This window comes from Bombus bifarius, unplaced genomic scaffold (genome assembly GCF_011952205.1).
Source record: "Bombus bifarius isolate JDL3187 unplaced genomic scaffold, Bbif_JDL3187 scf7180000008176, whole genome shotgun sequence".
NCBI classification, from domain to species: Eukaryota; Metazoa; Arthropoda; class Insecta; order Hymenoptera; family Apidae; genus Bombus; species Bombus bifarius.
In genome coordinates, this window is record NW_022884493.1 from 985,324 (window position 1) to 1,004,729 (window position 19,406).

General features: G+C 42.1%; 1 protein-coding gene and 1 non-coding gene across 2 annotated transcripts; one reads left to right on the top strand and one right to left on the bottom strand.

The window, feature by feature from the left end:
- Nucleotides 1–1,656: 1,656 nt before the first annotated feature.
- LOC117209389 (knirps-related protein-like) lies at nucleotides 1,657–14,668 on the bottom strand. Its single transcript, XM_033451385.1, has 3 exons — nucleotides 13,788–14,668; nucleotides 9,005–9,082; nucleotides 1,657–5,352 (listed from the first exon to the last, which is right to left on the bottom strand). The coding sequence occupies exons 2-3, from the start codon at nucleotides 9,080–9,082 to the stop codon at nucleotides 4,156–4,158; spliced, it is 1,275 nt and encodes a 424-aa protein (XP_033307276.1). The 5' UTR covers nucleotides 13,788–14,668; the 3' UTR covers nucleotides 1,657–4,155.
- Nucleotides 14,669–17,645: 2,977 nt separating this feature from the next.
- Nucleotides 17,646–17,717, top strand: Trnap-cgg. Its single transcript has one exon. It is a non-coding gene; the product is annotated as a tRNA-Pro (tRNA).
- The last annotated feature ends 1,689 nt before the right edge of the window (nucleotides 17,718–19,406 follow it).

Genomic DNA, 19,406 nt, shown 5'->3' on the forward strand with positions numbered 1-19,406 from the left:
AAGTATGCCAAACAATGCTTTGTGGCCTGCATAATGAGTGTTTGATATGCTACGAACGCTACGGTGCATACGCCGGTGCATAGCCCGATTCTCAAGGAACTCGTTAAACATCGCGTTAAATTGCCATGAAATGACTTCGAAATCTAATCTGTATTACAGTGGCGCGTTCGAAAGTAAACGTGAAATGTGAAAATCCACGGAAAAATGCGAACTACTGAGTATGCATTAGAGTAGAGTATCAAAGACGCCGGTGACACGGATGTATGGTCGATAAGTAAAATCGTACCGATTCTACTTATCCTTGGTTGAAATTTAAATTTCAATTTACTGCAAAACTGTGTGACAATTCGAACCACGTACTCCAATTAAATACGCAAAACATGAAAATTTATTCACCACATGAGCATTAATTGCTACTTTCTCTTTAAATAATTAATTAGAATACTCACCTTTTCCCTCCATTTTTGTGCTTATCCATTGCTCCAAAACTTATCCTAAATTTCATCCTCACAATAGTTGACAGGAAGATACAGTCGTTTCATTCAACTACGCTTTGCTTGACACAGTTTGTAACAAAACTGACTACGAACACGCACTATTAAAAATTCACATCAAAGTTTATAACACGATAAGATTAATGTTCCAATGAAATAGATGCAATGCAATGTTTGCCACTAACTGAACGATTCAAACTGCACTTCGCTAATCAATGCCTAGTCATTTCGAATCTACAATATACTTTAATCATTTACGAATAACAACTAATATAATTTTAAAAATTAAAAACTTCTATATAATAATAAGAATGATTATTTCACTTAAGAATTTTAATCGAAAAAATTACTTTATTTTCAGATTGATATATTTTGTACTTTCGCGTGACTAAGACGATTAAGCGTCCACTTCGAATGTTCCATTTTTCATATCTCGGTTCTGTGTTCCTTCTTTTCCGATAGTTAGAAAAAGTGTAATGGCGCGAAACTTCGTTGTTGCATCTTTGTCTTATTATTTGTCAATTATATGTGGATACATACTGCTTTGTAGGTGAGTTACGTAATAATATAGAATATTGACTTTCCTCTACGCAGTTCGTGTAATATTTGCAGTTCTCGCAGAGGTATTGCGAAAATTCTGGTTGGTTCACGCACATGCGATTGTTTTTTATGTGCGAACTATACGGGCGCCTGTCGAATGCACGACATATCTCATAAAAATATATTCTATCGAAACTAACTCATTTGAATATGAATTTTTAATATTCTTCGCGATGGCCTCGTCAGTTGCGTGTTTTTGCATTTTCATACGTCCAAAATTTATGCCACAAATATGTTGAATAGCCACGTCGGAATGTTGCAAGTTAACACGGCCATGTTTTCTATCGATTAAATATTCCACAAGTCTTTATTCTTGGCATTGTCTTAATCGTTATCTTTAGAGTAATTGTCTCTCCTGAAATGAACGAAATATCTCGAACGTTAATACTTCGGTGTATTAATATCTCGAAAAATTATTTTAACTACGTTTTATTCCTTTTTTTATCCAAATTTGCAATTTTTTTAGGAATCACCAACAATTCATGGAGATGTAATTAAATGGCGCTGAGAAGCAATCGGAGATGTCGTCGAGTAATGTAAGTGAATTGAAAATAACATTCGATTAATTTCAAATTAATTATGTATTTTTAATAATTTTTTAGCTTTTTTGTTAACGTTATCATTTGCATTTGTTTGTACCAAAATTCTGTAAAATAGCTTGCTGTATATTAACGCCTTAATTAACGCTCTATTAACTAGTTTAGCGCGGCAGTGAATGGTGCCTGTAACTCTAATAAATCGATAATTTTACTATTTATCTAATAATTATTACATTGTAAGTCGTCGTAGAGCCGTTTTAAAGAGTGTTCACTGATCAACAACGCTAAGTTAGTATCCTTCCAACAATATCGCTAAAAACGGGAGCATATTCTGATAAAAATTGTTCAATTCACCAACAGCCTTATACATTAACCTAGATATTGGAACTCCACTGCTATGGTTTTTAAATGTAATTTGTATTTACAAATATGAGGGCCCAGGAATTCATAGATTTGTACTTTACTTGTGAAATAGCGTGGCTTTGTAAGTAACGTATACGTCGATAATTACATTAAGTACATTGTAATGTATTACATTTATCATTCATTTTCTTTTGACGAAAAATGATTTATATAATTATTTAAACTCGTAAAGTACATTGCTCAAATTAATTAGTGTTATTAGAATATGGTAATCAATACCTTTTGCAATGTGCAGCATGCATATAGTATTTGTTATTGTCATAGTAATCCTAATCATATTTCTCTAATTATTTCGAGCATTGTAATTGATCGATTAGTCGCTAATATCTACTAGCTATATACAAGTAAGTACCTACTGGCCCGGGTCCCGTTCACGCAAGTCCTAGTTACCTAACTATTATTTACACCTCCGTTCTCTGTTTATTTGCTACCTGAAATATTTCGATACAAATGGAATCATAGCGTGCCTGTGATAACGACATAAGTATCATTTAAACTAACCTTACCAGGCCCGGTCAAATGAGACCGGTTTCGGTCTTCTGTTCATCTAACTTTATGTAAATTCTTATATTAACAGAAATTGAAAAACAAGAAATAACAATGAATGTAAATACAATTTTAAATTAAACTTTGAAACCGGTCTCATTTGGCCGGTTCTGGTAAGGTTAGTAAGTCAAGTAGGGAAAATTGCATGTGTTCAGTATCGCAATATGATCAAGGATATTAACCATTAAAGGAAATACTGGCCATTTGTTGACTATTTTTATAATTAGCGGTAAGGATAGAAAACTATTGACAATATCTTTTCGTTGCACCGTTCGTGCTTAACGAAGTGTATTTAATGCGAATGCATTCGTTTTTACTACATTCATATTTACACACCTCTTATATACGATTATCTACGCTTTTACTACTTTCGTTGAAATATTGGATTGTCCTCAAATATACAGTATTGTTCGTTGTTTCAAAATATTGTCACAGTCAGGTCTGTGAAAATTTCCCTAGAGGACCGACCCAACACAAGCATCTCAAAGGAATTAAAGAGCTCCATTTCGCGCGACGTGGCGTAAATCGTGCACGATCTAATGTCTTACTAAAAGCAAATCTGTGTTCGAGCAAGCTATGCTTGGACAACGAAGATCGTAAAAGTATCGTCCACGTTGTTTCAGCGAGAGCCCGATCCTGCAATAATGGTAGGGCACTGAGGAATTTCACCGAAATGTTCTGGAATCGCCATGAACAAAATCGAGCAAGGCCTGTCGTGATTACAATTCTCATATCGGTGGAGATTCCTCAGGCGCAAGGATGTGTAAATAGGTGCGGGACAAAATCAGAGAAGGGGCGGTAGAGCGGCAGCGACGGAGGCGTTTACATTGGCAGGCGTCGAACGCTTGTAAGATAAAACGGTTGGCAACGTTCTACACGTGTACGGCGGTTTGTAACGCACGTTCCGAACACGTGCACCCTGCAGTTTGACGTGTTTATCAACCGATGCACTACGGTTGCACTCCGTCGTTGCTCTCCTGCTTCTGCAAATGCGTCAGTGCCAGGTTCTCGGGCTCTTCTCTTCTTTCTCTTTTCTCCATCCTGACTCCCTTGTCTCTCGTCTTTGTCTACCCCATGTGATTGCCGCACGAGCGCGCGCGCTCGTTAATTAAAGCGGAGGACTCTCGTTAAAGTCGATTGGTTATTACACAACCAGCCATCGATCGGTGACTCGCGATCCTTGCCGTGATTACCCGGAATTGAGACGTTAATCCTTCGTTCTTCCAGTCTCCGTGGATATTTATGCGGGATTGCGTTCAACTATTCGGCGCGAATGATTTGTCTCCATGCGTATCTCGCAATCAGAGCCTGATCCGATAATTCCTACTTCGTCAGAGAGCGCAATTAAAGATACTGTGCGGTTCTGGCAAACTCGCTCCATTATTGAACATGCGTTGGAACGTCCAGATAGTCAGTTATGGGGGGGGGGGAGAAAAATGTAATTTATTACGATATCACACGCCGTATTTGGCAGCCGGTTTTTTATTAACTTATTTCGACGCTCGAGACGAATTATTCCGTCTGTCGTTGAACGAACAAACGATATTTCAATTCTAGGTTCTCGTCGTTAGATCTATGGGCGCTGATTTCTTCTTTAAGGGGGGACTGTCTCGATCGCTCACGCTCTCCATGTCAATCTCGTCTTCTTCTGTTGCATCATTAATTCGTGTGGCCGTCCTTTTCATAGATAGGTCCATAGGGTTATCTTGAGGTGGAAGGTCCGTTTCCGATCCTGGACTGCATAGTGGCGAACCACTTTCCGAATGTTCCTTCACTATCGGAGAACCTTCCGCGTGTGTTCGTTGACTCTTCAACACTGCGTCCAGATAGACTCTCTTGGTATACGTCTCTCCAGTTTCTTCGCTCGGCGAGGTACTCTGTCTCGACGTCTGAACGTTATTGTTATGCGCATATCTATCATTGTTGTTGTTGTTGTTGTTGTTGTTATTATTATTATTATTTGCACACGAGTGTTTATTATCGATGCTAATGGTCGTGGTAGTGGTAGCAGTCGTAGAGGGACTGATTGGACTGGTCATGTCTTCAACGATGGGTGAGTGTTGTAGTAGATTCGAAGAATGATTTGGTACCAAGGGGTGAGAAGCTCCGTGTGACGTTGCGTATAAATGATAGGGTGAGAACATGGTGAGACTCGGCGGTGGTAGAAACGCGGGTGGAATCAGAGACATTCCACCGAGATGAAACCCGAGGGGTAAACTCATCATTTCTTTGCTGAGCGCTGACAGATCGGCTACGGAGGGTTGCAGGTGTGAATGCAACGGTCTAAAGCCTGGGTGACCCGAGAAGGCTGCTCTTCTTTCGGATAGTTCCACGGAACTGTCGCTGTTGTGCGATTCCGGAGAACTAATACTGGGGGATGTCGAGTTCTTGTAGTCGTCCAAACTTAGCATCAGGACATCGTCCTTTCGTTGGGCTGGATGAATTCCAATGGGCGGGCTCATAGGTTTTCGTTGTTGCGTCAATGGTTGGTTAGGAAGATTCTGTTGATAGTGTTGCTGTTGTTGTTGCTGTTGTTGTTGTTGTTGTTGTTCCTGTAGCAGACAATGAATTTTGAACCAGTTTGATCTGCGGCCGTATCGCGAACCAGATTTTGACATGCCCACGAGTAAACATTTCCTTAGACGACAAGCCTTGCAGGCTGTTCGATTCTTTTTATTTATAACACATTCTCCACCGTTTTTGCATTCGGTAATACTGCTTAGATTGTTGTAGGATCTTCCGAAGAATGACTGAAACAGAAATATTTCGTTGTTGCTAATACGACAATAACGCAGCATGATAATTTTATTCGTGTTAATTACGCCGACAAAAGGAATCAAGCTTCAGCTGAGGACTACAAAGGGAGACAAAATCTAGAATGCTCTTTAAATGCAAATTCAGAGGTCAAAGATTCGCTGGGAGATCCGCCGCGGCTGCAACGGCATTGTCACGCTCATAATGAGTACTGCAAAATTGTTAGATGGTAACAGTGTGCTCTCGTTGTCTCATTCATGTTGTATCGCGGAGAACCAGCCGGTGTAGGCGCGTGCGGCCTACTGTGCTCGTGCTAATTGCCCAAATGGTGCAATTCCACGATTCCGACACCGTTGCCTTTCCGTGTCGGCGTCACGAAACGGTCTCCTTTCGTTTACACATATTCTCCCTGCTTCTTTTCGATCTACTCGCGCGCCTCTTCGACACATCGATGCGTTCTACTTCCACTCGATTGCATCGAGTCGAGAAATACCTTCGATTCGAATGGAATTCACTACACGGCGAGTTATGGTTGTTCGTAAAATAGTTTCGTTTTTTGTATGGAAATGCAAGAGGGTTCTCTTCTTTTTTTATGGAAAAAATGGTTTTATTCGGTTATGTAAATTCAACTTGCCAGCAATATCTCGCGTTGTTATGCGACGATTTGCGTCCACCAATGCATTTATTTGGTGTTCGTCAGCCTCAACCGGCCTTGCAGAACGTGGAGCAGTTTTCAGATCAAAATTACAGGAAAGAAATTTCGAAAACCAATTCTGACACTGGCGTTTAGTCAACACGTTCTCTCCATACACGGCGTACAATCTTTTTCTTATTTGTACAGCATTTTTATTTTTACGGTAATGAGAAAAGCCAATTTCGATGCGACAACAAACAGAAACTGCTTGACAGGTTGAAAAATATTCTTTTTTAAACGAAGCTTGAAACCTCAGTTGTGAAAACGTATAATGATTTTGTATGTTAGAATAAAGCCGGCTACTTATAAATACGATAACGAATAAGCTAATAGTTCGAACGCGCCTGCATCGAGCGAGCAACCACGGCAGATAGCGAAAAGCTAATGGCAAAGTTTTGTCTTACGAAACGCGTGCAATTTAAGACCTCGTTCGTTATGACAGACATCGAACGTATCCATTTGAAGCCCAGTCCCAAGTATTGCGCCCCGAAACACCTACGATTTCCTGTCTAACCTGATAGAAAATTTCGCCCTTCTTAGTTAATGATCAGTCTTTAAGGAGACGCAGGTCTCAGCGTGTACGCGACATCCACTTTCGCTTTTTCTGCTCGTACGCACGCTATATTATTAATCGTTTCTGGTTCGTTTGTTCTGAAAACGAGCTCTTCCTGCGTCCCAGTGATCCCGATGCGCGCATTGCCGAGACCCACGATCCGCCACCGTGTTCCACTTGACTTTGACGTTTACTTTTTAGTATAATATATCATACTAGGTATAATATAAAAAGAACTATGCTACGAGGTCGTAAGTTATAGTGTTATCGGCGGCATCGACTGATTTCGCTCTTTTGTTATTCCCCGAAATCCTTTGATCCTTTAATCCCTTCTCGGTGTAGCAAGAAACACGGATACTTGGAAACTTGGATTAAGCGTTTTCTGAAGTCAAAGCAATAGTCTTTTTGTTCGTCGCGGTAAGAACAATATTGAAACATAAAAATTCGGGATCGCAGTAAGATCAAGTCGCATTTGTGATTTTCTGCTGGATTAATTTTACAATTTTCCTATATCGTGGCCTGTGCTACATGTAACTATATGTAACTGTGTCTTTCTCGTCGTTCGTCCATCTGTAGCGTCATCCCAGTAATCGTCATTGTCATTGTTATCGTTCAAATTTTTCTCGTTCTAAGGATGTAAAGTTCGTTCGTGACGAGGAAACAAGGAGATCAGGGGACTATGCGCGACAGTTCAGAAGCGATGACACAATCGAGAAAATGCTACCGTTATTACCTGCCCCCCTTGTGGCGCGCGCCTCGTGTTATGCAAACGGGACAGCAGTTTGAAACTTCAAAGTGCCGGCTCGCGCCTTTTCATCGTCAAAACCTTCCACAGTTGGATTGTGTTACGGTTTCCTTTCGAAAACCGCCCGATAAATAGACCGGCTAATTACGCCACGGCTGAACTTTCGTGGCCTAAGAAACGTATCTCTGACTCACGCCGTGGAAAAAGAGAAGAAGAAGAAAAAGAAGGAGAGGAACGACAGAGATCGAAATTCGTTCTCAATGGACGACGATAACGAACCGTTGTACCGTTTTCACTGCTTCCATACTTCTTTCTTTTTGGAAGACCTGATAAACCGCGAATCGCTCGCTGTTTCGCTACATAGACTATATATCGATTCGTAATACGAATTCAAGGACCGTGGCGAGCCGCGCTCTTCGAGTTTTCACCGTGAACGATATGCATCCCGATCGTGGGACAAATCTACGGTAACGGGAGACATTGTGGCCGCGCGAGCACGTGCACGCGCGTTTCGTCAATTCGCTCGGATCGCGGAGCGGCTTCGAGGCGGTGCTTCCGGCGCTTCGCACTTGTCTGCCACAATTGTTTCCGCCCTAGTTCACGATTACGTCAGCTCGACATTGTTTCGTTTCGTTATTTTCGTTTTCAGGCCCACCGTAGCATGTCAGCTCTCCCCTCTTTCACCTTCCTACTATTCTACTCGGCATCGTTTGCTTTTACGCTCGACTCGCGGTATAGTACGAATCGACCGTACGGCTATTCATTTTTCTTCGAGAGATTTCGTAGGTCCGATTTGTGATCGAAGAATCGATCGTCGTATATATATTTCTATTTATATTACACTTACGATGTCAAGAAGATTCGAATGACCTACTCTTTCTAGAATATACAATTGTGTAATTTTCGGCCCATCTTTCACTGATTATTATTTTAAAGCTATTAAATTGACTTTTAAATAACCGTGATTGGTTATAGGATATATGTGTATAGCCACGTGTTATTAGAGTTCGTTCGAACGAATCTTTATGTAGATTTATTTTAAAATATGTATAAACGAATCGTCGCATAAATAATCGCTTAGAATAGCGTAGATCATTTTAATCAGGAGAAATCAGTCGAACGGTCGATTGATGTTCCTTGAACGTCCCTTTGAAGCTAGAAATTTTGGTTCTCCTTACAGAGCGATCGCCGAGCGGTTCACCAAACATGGTAGCTGTTACTTTTGGGGCGGGGGTGGGGGGCTTGGTTGACACGCATGCCTAGTCAAACGTTTAACCTCGGCCACGAAGCGGCTCGTGAAAGCGATCAACGTTTCTCAGTTTTGCGAAATTGTGGAAAAGATCGCCGCCAACAACGCGCAGAAAAGAAGCAGAGGAAAAAAGAAACCTGCTGGAAAATGTCTGGAATCTGCGTTCCACCGTTTTTCTTTCGCGATCTCTCTCACGATTTCGTTCAGATCGATACGTTCGAAATAGTTGGACGAAACTATGAAGAACGGAGCCTGTTACAACCGAATTACAAGACGATAGTGCCTTTCAATTATCCCGGAATCGATACGAAATATCACTCTGCCGTTTCAATTTGATCGCTATCTCGACCGTTCGAACTTCCACGAAACCCATATCGTATCGTTGAAATGATCCATAGCCGGCTTACCTTGCAGCCCTCGCAGGTGAACGCGCCAAAGTGGAAGCCTGCCGCGGGTTCTCCGCACACCTTGCACTGTTGATTCATCTGCAACACAAAGAATATAACGTTCTTTTGAAGTTGCCCCGTTTTATTCGAACAGGACGTGCTCGTTGTTTTCACATCTATCGATGCAACGAAGCTTTGTCCCTCTAGGTAATTCGTAATTCTTCCGACGATTACAGGTTTCCGTCACGGTAAATGTCGAAACCGCGGGGAAAACAAAATCGATGTCGCGTAATGCACTCGCGTATATTTCAAACGTTCGACAAAATCACAATGCAAGCCTTATCGTGTGCCCACAACCGATCGCACGATTGGGAAAGAGAAGAAGCTCGTTGCGCAATTCGCCGGTTTGCGCGGTACGCGCGAATCGCTGGATCGTGCAAAGCGGTGCGTGTTACGTTCAACGAGCGGAAAACCCTCCTGCACTTGCTTTTTTTTCTCTCTCACTCTTTCTCCCTCTTTCTTTCTATTCTTTCGCGATGGTCTCTCTTTAGTCTGGCTAGTTCCTTTCGCCTTCTTTAGTCGCTCGTCCAGAAAACAGATCGCCGCGGTCTCGTTTTCACACCTCGCCGCCTCTATTCCTTACTTCGTCTTCTTTGCGCCCGTAGATCGTCTAACCATTTGCATAATGCTTGAAGTGACATCACGCTTCGAAAATTTTCTCCATGGTAACGCGCATTCTCCGCTCGTTCTACCGATCGAGTTTTCGTCGCTCGTCGACAACCGCGTTTACGCGAATCCCGATACGCTTCCTCTCTTTTTTACTTCTCGCAGTTGTCGTCCTTTTTACTCGCCGCCGCCTCCGCACCACGTGAATTACAACGAAGAGGGAATATGGGACAATAGTAGTGACCCACATACGTAGCCCGAGGGTACCTGGAGTCGGTGTCACCTGCGGCGACTTTCATACATGACAGACTGTCGCTAAATGGGAAAGTAAATCCCAGCTAATGGAAGAGACATCGATTGTTTGATCAACGGAGTCTCTCTTTCCTGACCTACACCCCACAGTCGTTGACACTTCTCATTCGCGGACGCTCGATGCCTCGACGTGCCTACGCATACTTTTAATTCCGCGTTCGATTCTTTTCTGTTTAGACACTAACCGCGCGCGTCCAACCTTCTCTTCGCCTTCGTCGCCTGTTGCACTTCGTCGTCTTCCTCCCCTGTTCTTCCTCGCCTATTCTTTCTCGCCTCTTCCTCGTCGCCCGCAACTTTCATAAACGCTGGATCTATCTACTACACCTATTATCGTATAAACTGGCTATAATAGCTGGCGAATACGTCCGAAACGATCGTTTTCTACTCGAAGAATGCAGAAGAGCGAAAGAGAAAGAAAGGAGCGAACAATCTTTTCACGGCTTAGTGCTAACAGCATTGCTACAGAGCATTTTCGAATCTAGCGGAAAAACTGGCGTATCCACGTGAAGCAATGATCGCGGTTTGTTTGCTGGACCTCGACGATTGCCCTCGCGAAATCGATCGAACACGGCAATACCAGGACGAAACGTCGAAGATAGAGAACGAGATAAATAGAGAGTAACGGATGGTTGGTTAATTGATTTTAAACGACGTCGTATTCTCGTTAAACGTAGCCCGAAGGCCTTGTTGATATTTTAAGAGAGGGAGGTATCTCCTTTGATTATATCGGGCTCGGCTCAAACATCCTCGTTCTGTACTATTACTTACCGATTGATGTTCCGTACTAGATCGATCGATCCTCAGAGTCGAGGAACGTTCGACGATGCGCCCGAGCTATCGCAACCTGCACTGATTGCAGGTGTGCATCCGGTGAGCCATTCAGGGGGTGCCTGCATTCCCGAGCGCTCGATGCGAGTTGCCAATGTTTAAGAGTTTAAGCCATATTGTTGCGCTCGCGTGTCGCAACGGATACATCGTGCGGAGATACCCGCTCTTATGAGCTTAATAGAATACGAGACGCGAAAAGAATGATAGATGATTTAACGTTCCCCTAACAAATGACTTTTAATTACGGTTTCTCCGTGGGCACAATAAAACTGTTGATTAATTAAGCCGGCCTCGCATTTGCGTCGATAGATCCTGTTTAGAAGTTACTTAACGAAATTGCCGTACCCTCTGCCGCTAATGGTCCTACAATATACATGTTCGAACGATAATTATTTCAAGTAAACGTTGAAGATTCGCTTGATCGCTCGGAGATTGATAACGGAAAGCGTCCGTCCATTGTTCCAAGGAAAAAGTGAATTACAAAGGGAGAGAAAGTTTACCTCGGTCGTTATTGAAACGCGTAACTTATACGAAAAGATTATTCGATCGATAATTAACGAACAGACGTGCCGTTCGGTTTCCATCCGACCACCTTCGACGGTAAGTCTTCGTCGTCGAGATCTCGCGGGTGCAATCGTCCAGCTAGTCGATCGAAGCCGTGAGAATCGTAACGAGTGCCGCAGTTCCTAGCTTTCAGCGCGATCTACTCTATCGCCGATAGTGACGCCGATCATCGTTCGATTCTACGGAAAGACACAGAGAGTGGACGGAACGAGAAGGTGCAACCGGCACCGTTCAAACGTTTAAAGGGATCAATCGGAGTTCCTACGGTGCCGCTCGGTGATTGTCCTCCTTTCTAGAGCTGACCTTCTCGATAAAAACACTTACCACGACGCTCTTCCGCTTTGTGTCTGGCACACACAAACACACAAACGCGCGCGCGCGCGCGCGAATACACATGGAGGCTGACAGAAGATTTTGCTGAAAGCCACCAGTTACCATCAACGCCACTTCGCGCATTAATTAAACGACGACGCCGTGTGCTGACCAATCGATCGCGAGGAGAGGTTTCTTCGGAATCGCTGGATTTTTTCTTCATTTACATGCGCGTGAAAGTCGGCGCACGGCTGTTTTAGCGGAACTATTTTAAATGACCGACGTCTCGTTACTTTCGTCGCGGCACGTCGTCTAAGCACGACTGTAGAATTTTCCTTTTTCCCACGACGCACGCTTACGGAAATGAGTTTAGTTCCGTTTTCAAACACGCTTTTGTACTGAATTACTTCTCCAGTGCTTTACGATCCTACAATCATTTAACTTGCCAAATCTCCTTTAAAGCTTCCAGCCTATGATGTTCGAGGATTTTATGTTTTTGGATTTTTAAGCTTTCAGATCGTAAAAGAGAAAAAGAAGTGTTTTGTGTGCTGCAGACCGTTAGTCGTCTTTTTATTAGTGAAAGACGGTTAATCTTCGATTTCCTAAATACTCGAGCGAAGGTTGCTGATTAGAGGGCCAAGGTAGATACAAGCAGGTAATTGTTCTACCGCTAGGAACTATAATTATGGAGGACCATGTATAATAAAAAGCGATAGTAATTGTCGTCAAACCCTGCGATTTAAACATTTTTCTGTTTTTTAATTTCGATCAAATTTTTTTATCTGAAACGGAATTCGTTATCTGTTTGGAACATACTATCCTTTTCAATTCGTTCTAAAATTTGATATTACTTACCTATGACTTATGTGAGTAAGTGATTTCCTTTTAAATCGCTTATTGACCGTGTATCGATATAACGAAATCGATAACTTGACAAAAGGTGGAGTTAATCGTTTCCGTTTCATTACTCTTGATACGAAGTGTAATATACCTGAAGCGAATAAATAAATGTACGTATGAATGCTACAACAGATACAATCGTGCGCAAATACTTTTCGTAGCTACTGTACTTTGAATATTTTATATATTTTTCTAAATACTTTACGTAAAGGAAAAAGTTCGAGATCTAGCAACGATCGACGGATCGTCAAACAGGTTCATTCACGTCACACGTGCGGCGTCTTTCGACCTCATCCTCGCGAAGCATCGCGATCTAGTTTGCAGAGAGCGACTTCCGGTCTTTCGAAACGAAACGGCGTTCCGCAACGCGTGCTCCGGCGATCGGCCTTCGAACGATGCAACGTGGACCGTTTGTTTCCGATGCTATTATTCTATCGCTCTTCGATAGGCCAGTTCGTACAGATTCGTATCAAACTATCGCGCAATGCGCTGTACATGCGCTATTGTATGACGGTCGAATATGCTCGAGCAGAAACGCGACACGATGCATGTAATACGACTCTCTGTCTCTTTTCCGTGTGTATCGCATCTAGATCTCTACGATTTCATCTAACTATATAATATAATCTCGTTACGGTATATTTCCAAACGATAGATGTGAAAACTAGGTTTCACATGGAATCTTATCTTGAGTGACACGCGGTGAGAATAGTTCCTCCTCGGTATCGTTAAATAATTAAACTTACGACGATACGATCTCCTCGCAGAGTATCTAATGAATCGAATAATTAGCCTAATCACGATACCTCAAGGCTTTCAGTCGAGTTAACCTTATCGACAACGAATTCTCATGTCGGACACGTTTTCTATCGTTAAAATCTAGTCGATAAATGGCGCTTTTTGTATCGTGTCACGATCGAAGACGAAAGAATCGGTCGTCAGCACGCGCTCGAATTACGAAATGAAGATCGTCCTTCGGTTTTCCCTCTCAACTTGTAGGCACACCGGGCGATTCGTTTCTAAACGCGACGAATGTATCGCGAAATAACGTGGAGGAAAATACCCAGCGAACGTAAGATCGTTGTTATTAACTTAGAGCGACAGCGCGATACCATTCGAATTAAACGCGATGAGGAAACCTGTAATTGCTAGTTGTCAGATTCGGGAATCGCTTCTCCCAGTTTTAACCGATCACCTTTCGTAAATCAACGTGATCACGTACCTTGAAGACGGAAACGATTACGCGAGATTCATCAACGACATCTTCGAAGGATGATCCTTTACTTAATTACGATATAGCGTTCATCATGACACTTTGTCATCACGATGTTTAACAGATCCGCGACACTGACGATCATTTCTACGCAATCACTTGGAGCGTCGGGTATCACGAACTTATCGGGAATCATCCGATAGATAAATCCAGTTCACTTGTAAACTCACTCTCTCCTCCTACGGAAGACACCAAAGACGATTTCACTGTACGACTTACCAGTTGTAATCTTTCCCGTAACAGTTCGATCACATGAATTCGCAAGGCCGAAATAGAATTTAAAGGCCCGCGACAACAGTTCACGTCGTACCTCGAAACAACACTTTGATCCTTTCGAATTATTCTCCAAACAAAAACCGGGTCAACCGTCTTCGAGTTTGCTCTTCTTTCGACTAATTATTTAACGACACGTCCGGGTATCCCCTTGATCAAATCGACTAACGGAAGACATGACAGCAGAAGAAGAAGAACAAGAAGAAGATTCTTGACGCGGCGATGACCGTTAGGTGAATGACTTTGGATGGCGAGGGTGTCCACGTCGATTCTTGAATCAGCCCCCACCTCCAATTATTTTCTACGGTCCCACTTCGTTCGCTCGATCGGACGGCCGCTCGATCGGTCGGCCGCTCGATCGTTCGTTCGTTCGTTCGTCCGCTGGATGAGGCTCGTGCGCTCTCGTAAGTATACCTCGAATGGGCCTTATGGGCACACTGTGCGTCGGTTCAGCGGAGAAGCGTGCAGGGTCCATCCGAGGCACAGGTGGGTCGCGGGTCCTCTCGTATCTTTGGTGGGGGGTCCTGCTGGTCGACCGGAGGGATTCTCTTGGCCGACGGGAAGGAGATCCAAGGGAGGGGCTTCGCTGCTCTACCCTCTCTTCGATCTTCTCTTTCTCCTCCTTTGCTCGGACCTCCTATCCTCTCGGAGAACCGCCGGACTTGTGACGCGTACCTGCTTCGCATCCAGTTTGCACACCGGAGTTGACAGTACCGATAACGATCCTCTGTTCCCGAACACTTTTTTCGTCACTGCCATAAATGCATGGTAGGGCGCACTCGAATAAACTCAGTTTGGCTGAATACGAATTTAGCAAATTTACCTACCTGATTTATTATTGACACGCATTGCGTCGTCGTCAAACCCTTCGTTATAGCAAGCGAAGATGTAGTAGATTTTGTACGCGTAAAGCGCGTAAATTCCTTATTGTAGATGTTAGTCGATCATGAATTTATAGCAGCAACCTATAGGAGCTTATTGCAGCAACCTTCGATTAGTAACGCGATCGTGGGCTTTTTTGAGTCGACACGTTTCAACAAAAGGAATCAGAAATTCATATCTCCGATAAAGATGGGATAAAGTTTCTGGCGAGGAATAGCAATAAGTGTATCAGCGTGGAAATTTTGTCAATGAACTGAATTTTTGGTGCTTTGATTCGTTGCCTTAGGTATGTGATCGTAGTTTGTTTGTTGGAATGTTGACCAATCTCGACGAATACTACCGATGATGATAAACATTATGTGCGAGTCGCTGAAGAATTAAATTGGTCGACTACCTCGTCTAGAATCTAGAAGTTTCTTAATCGTAATGATCATCGGTAATATTGATAAATATTGCCGACCATCGACGACAAACGTCCGATTTTTCATTGAGCTTTCAATAAATATAATTTTACTTTATCCTATGCAATATGGACGGAAGTATGGACGAAAATTTGAACGATCAATTATATAAAATTATTTAGAATCTCAAGGTAGAATCAAAATCATATTCGACAGGTTTTTACTCATTGGCAAATCATTTGTATTCATTTACCAAGATTGCTGGTAAAGCAAAAAAAGAAAAAAAACAAATAAAAAAGCGAAGAGTAACATTTTAGAGGTGATGAATTAATTAATTACAACGTGTTTAATCGCGTGTTAACTTTGCACCTGTACGTCTACCGTGGTAAAGTCTTTCTTTACTTCTCTTACTTTACTTGCTCCCTTCTTTTTTCACTCTTTATTTTTGCGCTCTACGATACTTACTGATGTAAAATTACCCATAGTTCGCAATTGGTCGTCGCTTTAGTTAATTAGTTTAAAAGAAATCCCTCGTAGTCGTGTCAAGCTCGCATCGCGCATTCCTCGTCGCCTTTCATTTCTTCCACTTTTAATTCCACGAAATCACGCGCGCTGACGTAATCTAGACAAAAAAAAAAACATATTTCGAAAATAATAATTTTCACGGGGACTGTCGTAGGTTAGCGTCGTCATCGCGCTAACCAACTATACATTGCACATCAAAGAGCAACAACGTCATTAACGAAGCTTATGAAGATAATAATCAGGACGAGTCTGTCTTAATATTTGAGGAAGTATTTAAATGGTTTGTAAATCTATTTTTGTACTAGATAAATATTTAATCACCTAGCGTTGCTACCTTTTTCGTAAACGAGTTTTTTTAGCCCTAAGCTCGATCTTCGACCTTCGTTTTACGATACATTAGTAGGATTTATAGAAACAAAGGTATTCCACGGCCGTTTGCCATACTGTTACCATGGTCATTACGTCGCAAGCAAAACTCTATCTGAACGAACTGTACCATAAACGCGCGTGTATTTTTTACGGAAGAGGGATGATATTTTTATGGAATCGCCTAATCAACCTCGATGTCCTTCGGAATGAGTGTGTCATTCCGCGGCACTGTAAATGTATACAGTTGTAAAAATTGTGACAGAAATTTTTTTTCTCATTTCTGTCATTTTTTTTTTTTTTACGATGGGTCTGTCGGAACGGTCGTTCTATAACTTTTTACGAGTTCGAACTGCCGTCCGTGGGTCGAAAGAAATAACCCACGACCGTTAGATAATAGCCAATACAATAGTAAAAAATGTTAGAAACATTTTATATTTTTACCTTTTTAGCCGGTCATTTTTGCGCACTAGAAATTTTCTGTCGCTTCTTTGTTCTGTATACTTGGCAACGGGGAACTTGGACTTTCTCACGGGGGACCAAGTATTGCGATCATTAAAACGGGAACACCTTTATAACCCCCGTATAAAACTATTAAAAAGTTTCGTCGTTACCTGGAGACGATTCCTCTCGGTAAAATACTCGACCGTATCAACGAGTATTAAACGCAGGCGGTTCATAGTTGGCGTAGCAAAAAATACTTCGAGTTTCTAGCTCGACAACTCTGACGCGACCCTAATTACGTTGCAGCGATGAAAAGCAATCACGCACTTTCTGACCTTTCCGCAACTTTGTTGCGATAGATCGAAACGGAGGAGTATCTTCTTGCTGGCAGGGCAATTGCCAGGTCGAAGACAACACGCAATGCTAATCGCGAATGCAACGTTTCCACCACAGGTGGCGCCACGCGCACAAACTCCGAGGATCTCGCATCCCCGGCTCCCATTCGAACGAGCTAATTAACGTTTTTTTTTTTCATCCGCTGGACAATCCGCTCAGGACAGCGTGGAACTTTGAACGGGTCATGGCAAAAACTAAACCGTTGATCAATCTAGATGGAATCAACTGGGGGAACAAACCAGAGGAACGTGTATCGATTGTTCGTTGTCGTTTCAGCGTACGATTATTTTTCTCGCCTTTAAATTTCTTAATCGATCAATTGTCTCGTGATAATTATGTTCTTGGAAGATGGAAGAAATTTATCTGTGTAATCGATCGCTTGTTTTACACGTGTCAGGTTGCTCGGACGGGAAGAATGCGCGCGTGCAGTAAATTATTATAATCAGTCGATCGCGATAAGAATTATTATACATGTTAATTGGTGGTTTTTATATATGGTTAACAAAGAGACTAATAAGTTGGCTCGTTGGTCTAGGGGTATGATTTTCGCTTCGGGTGCGAGAGGTCCCGGGTTCAAATCCCGGACGAGCCCACGATGGAATTTCTTTACTTTTACTTTTTACGAACGCGTGTGCGCAACACTTTCACACAGCGCGATTTCAAACTCCATTGAACGTGCGTAGCTCGCGCGCTATAGTCGCGTGTCCCCGAATGTCGCGTGTTAGATCTAACGGTTTGTGTTTTCCCCTAACGTTGATGGTTTTTTCTTCGTCAGTCCTTTTCGTGCATGAGTAATAATTAAATATGTCTGTTTATATCTATGTCCTTAGTAAAGGTTACCGATGATTTTACTTGATCAAAGCATTAATACTCGTGTTTGTTATTTTGTTGTTAACTGAAATACCGTCACGTGAAATCGCGCACCCGTTTGGTACAATCGTTACCGTGGCTCGCTTATTATTGGAATAATTGTCGAAAGATAGACAAGACTCGTACAACGCATCGGATGATTTTACTGCGAGTTTCATTCACCTGAATCGTGGATCGGAATCGAGTCTGCTCCCTTGGAATATTCGTTGGAATTTTTCGGAAGGTTCGTCGATTAATCTTCGTATCAAAGCAAAATTGAATAAGCGTTTCTTTAGGAATAATATACGAGTATTTTTATAAAGCCTTTTATAACTTTTACCCACTTTCGTAATATTTTAATCTTAGTATATATTGGTCTTGACAATGCTTTCCAATGCAATTACATCGATTTTTCTCAGAAATTAATGCATCAAAGTCGAGAGTCGCCAATGATTGTTGCGAAATTACTCTTGTAAATGAGCGAATGCATCAATTTTATTTAATCAAATTCGCAAGTCATTTTCTTGTTTCCAACACCCTCGATGCAATTCGATAATGTCTTTTGAAACCTGTTTTCAGCTCAATTTCTTCTCTGAACATTAGCGCCTGTATATTTCTGTCCTTTCTACTGTAACCCTTTCTAATAAATCTAATAATTCTAATAACTCACACAGCTTCCGAGTAATCACGTATCTCACACACTCTAATTCAATAATATGCAACATTTTTATTTCATAACTATCCAACAGTAATATTCTTGACGCTGTAGAAAAGCACTCACGTTGAAAGTGTCCGCGTTGAAAATCCTTGAAGAAGAGAAGAAAAATTGCTGTCGCGCCAGTGGGCATAAGCCAACGAGTGAACAGAACGAATGAAATAAAGCAGCTTACATAGGAGCTATAAGACGATCATAGTTGATCGATAGCAGGCCCGTTAACGATGACGCGAGTTCTAAAATCATCGAAATCGCGGTTGAACCGTCAAACGAGTCTCTCATAAGTCAAACTGATCAACTGCACGTTTCATTGATTTCTTAGTTTCGTTAAATAAGCGTACGATTGATAATTCGATTCGTCAGAAGCGAATGATCTATTTTTATAGATTCTAACGTACATTTAAAGAGCAGCGTTTATAACGTAACTACCTTTCCGCACATATCGATATATACAATTGATCGACGTAGCTTCTGAATGTTTCGAGTATCCACGAGACAATGAACGCCCGGTGTCAATCTATCACGACGATTCTTTCTCCGTTAAGTCGCGACAGAAATAAACAGTACCAAAACACGCGTACCCGAAACTCGTTTTATTGCCACTCTGTTGATCGACCGCGAGAATTCGAAGGATTTTTTTTATCAAGGCCACCTCGTTATGGACGACGAGTCGACACTGATCACAGGCGATTATCGACGACTATATAAAATCAGCGG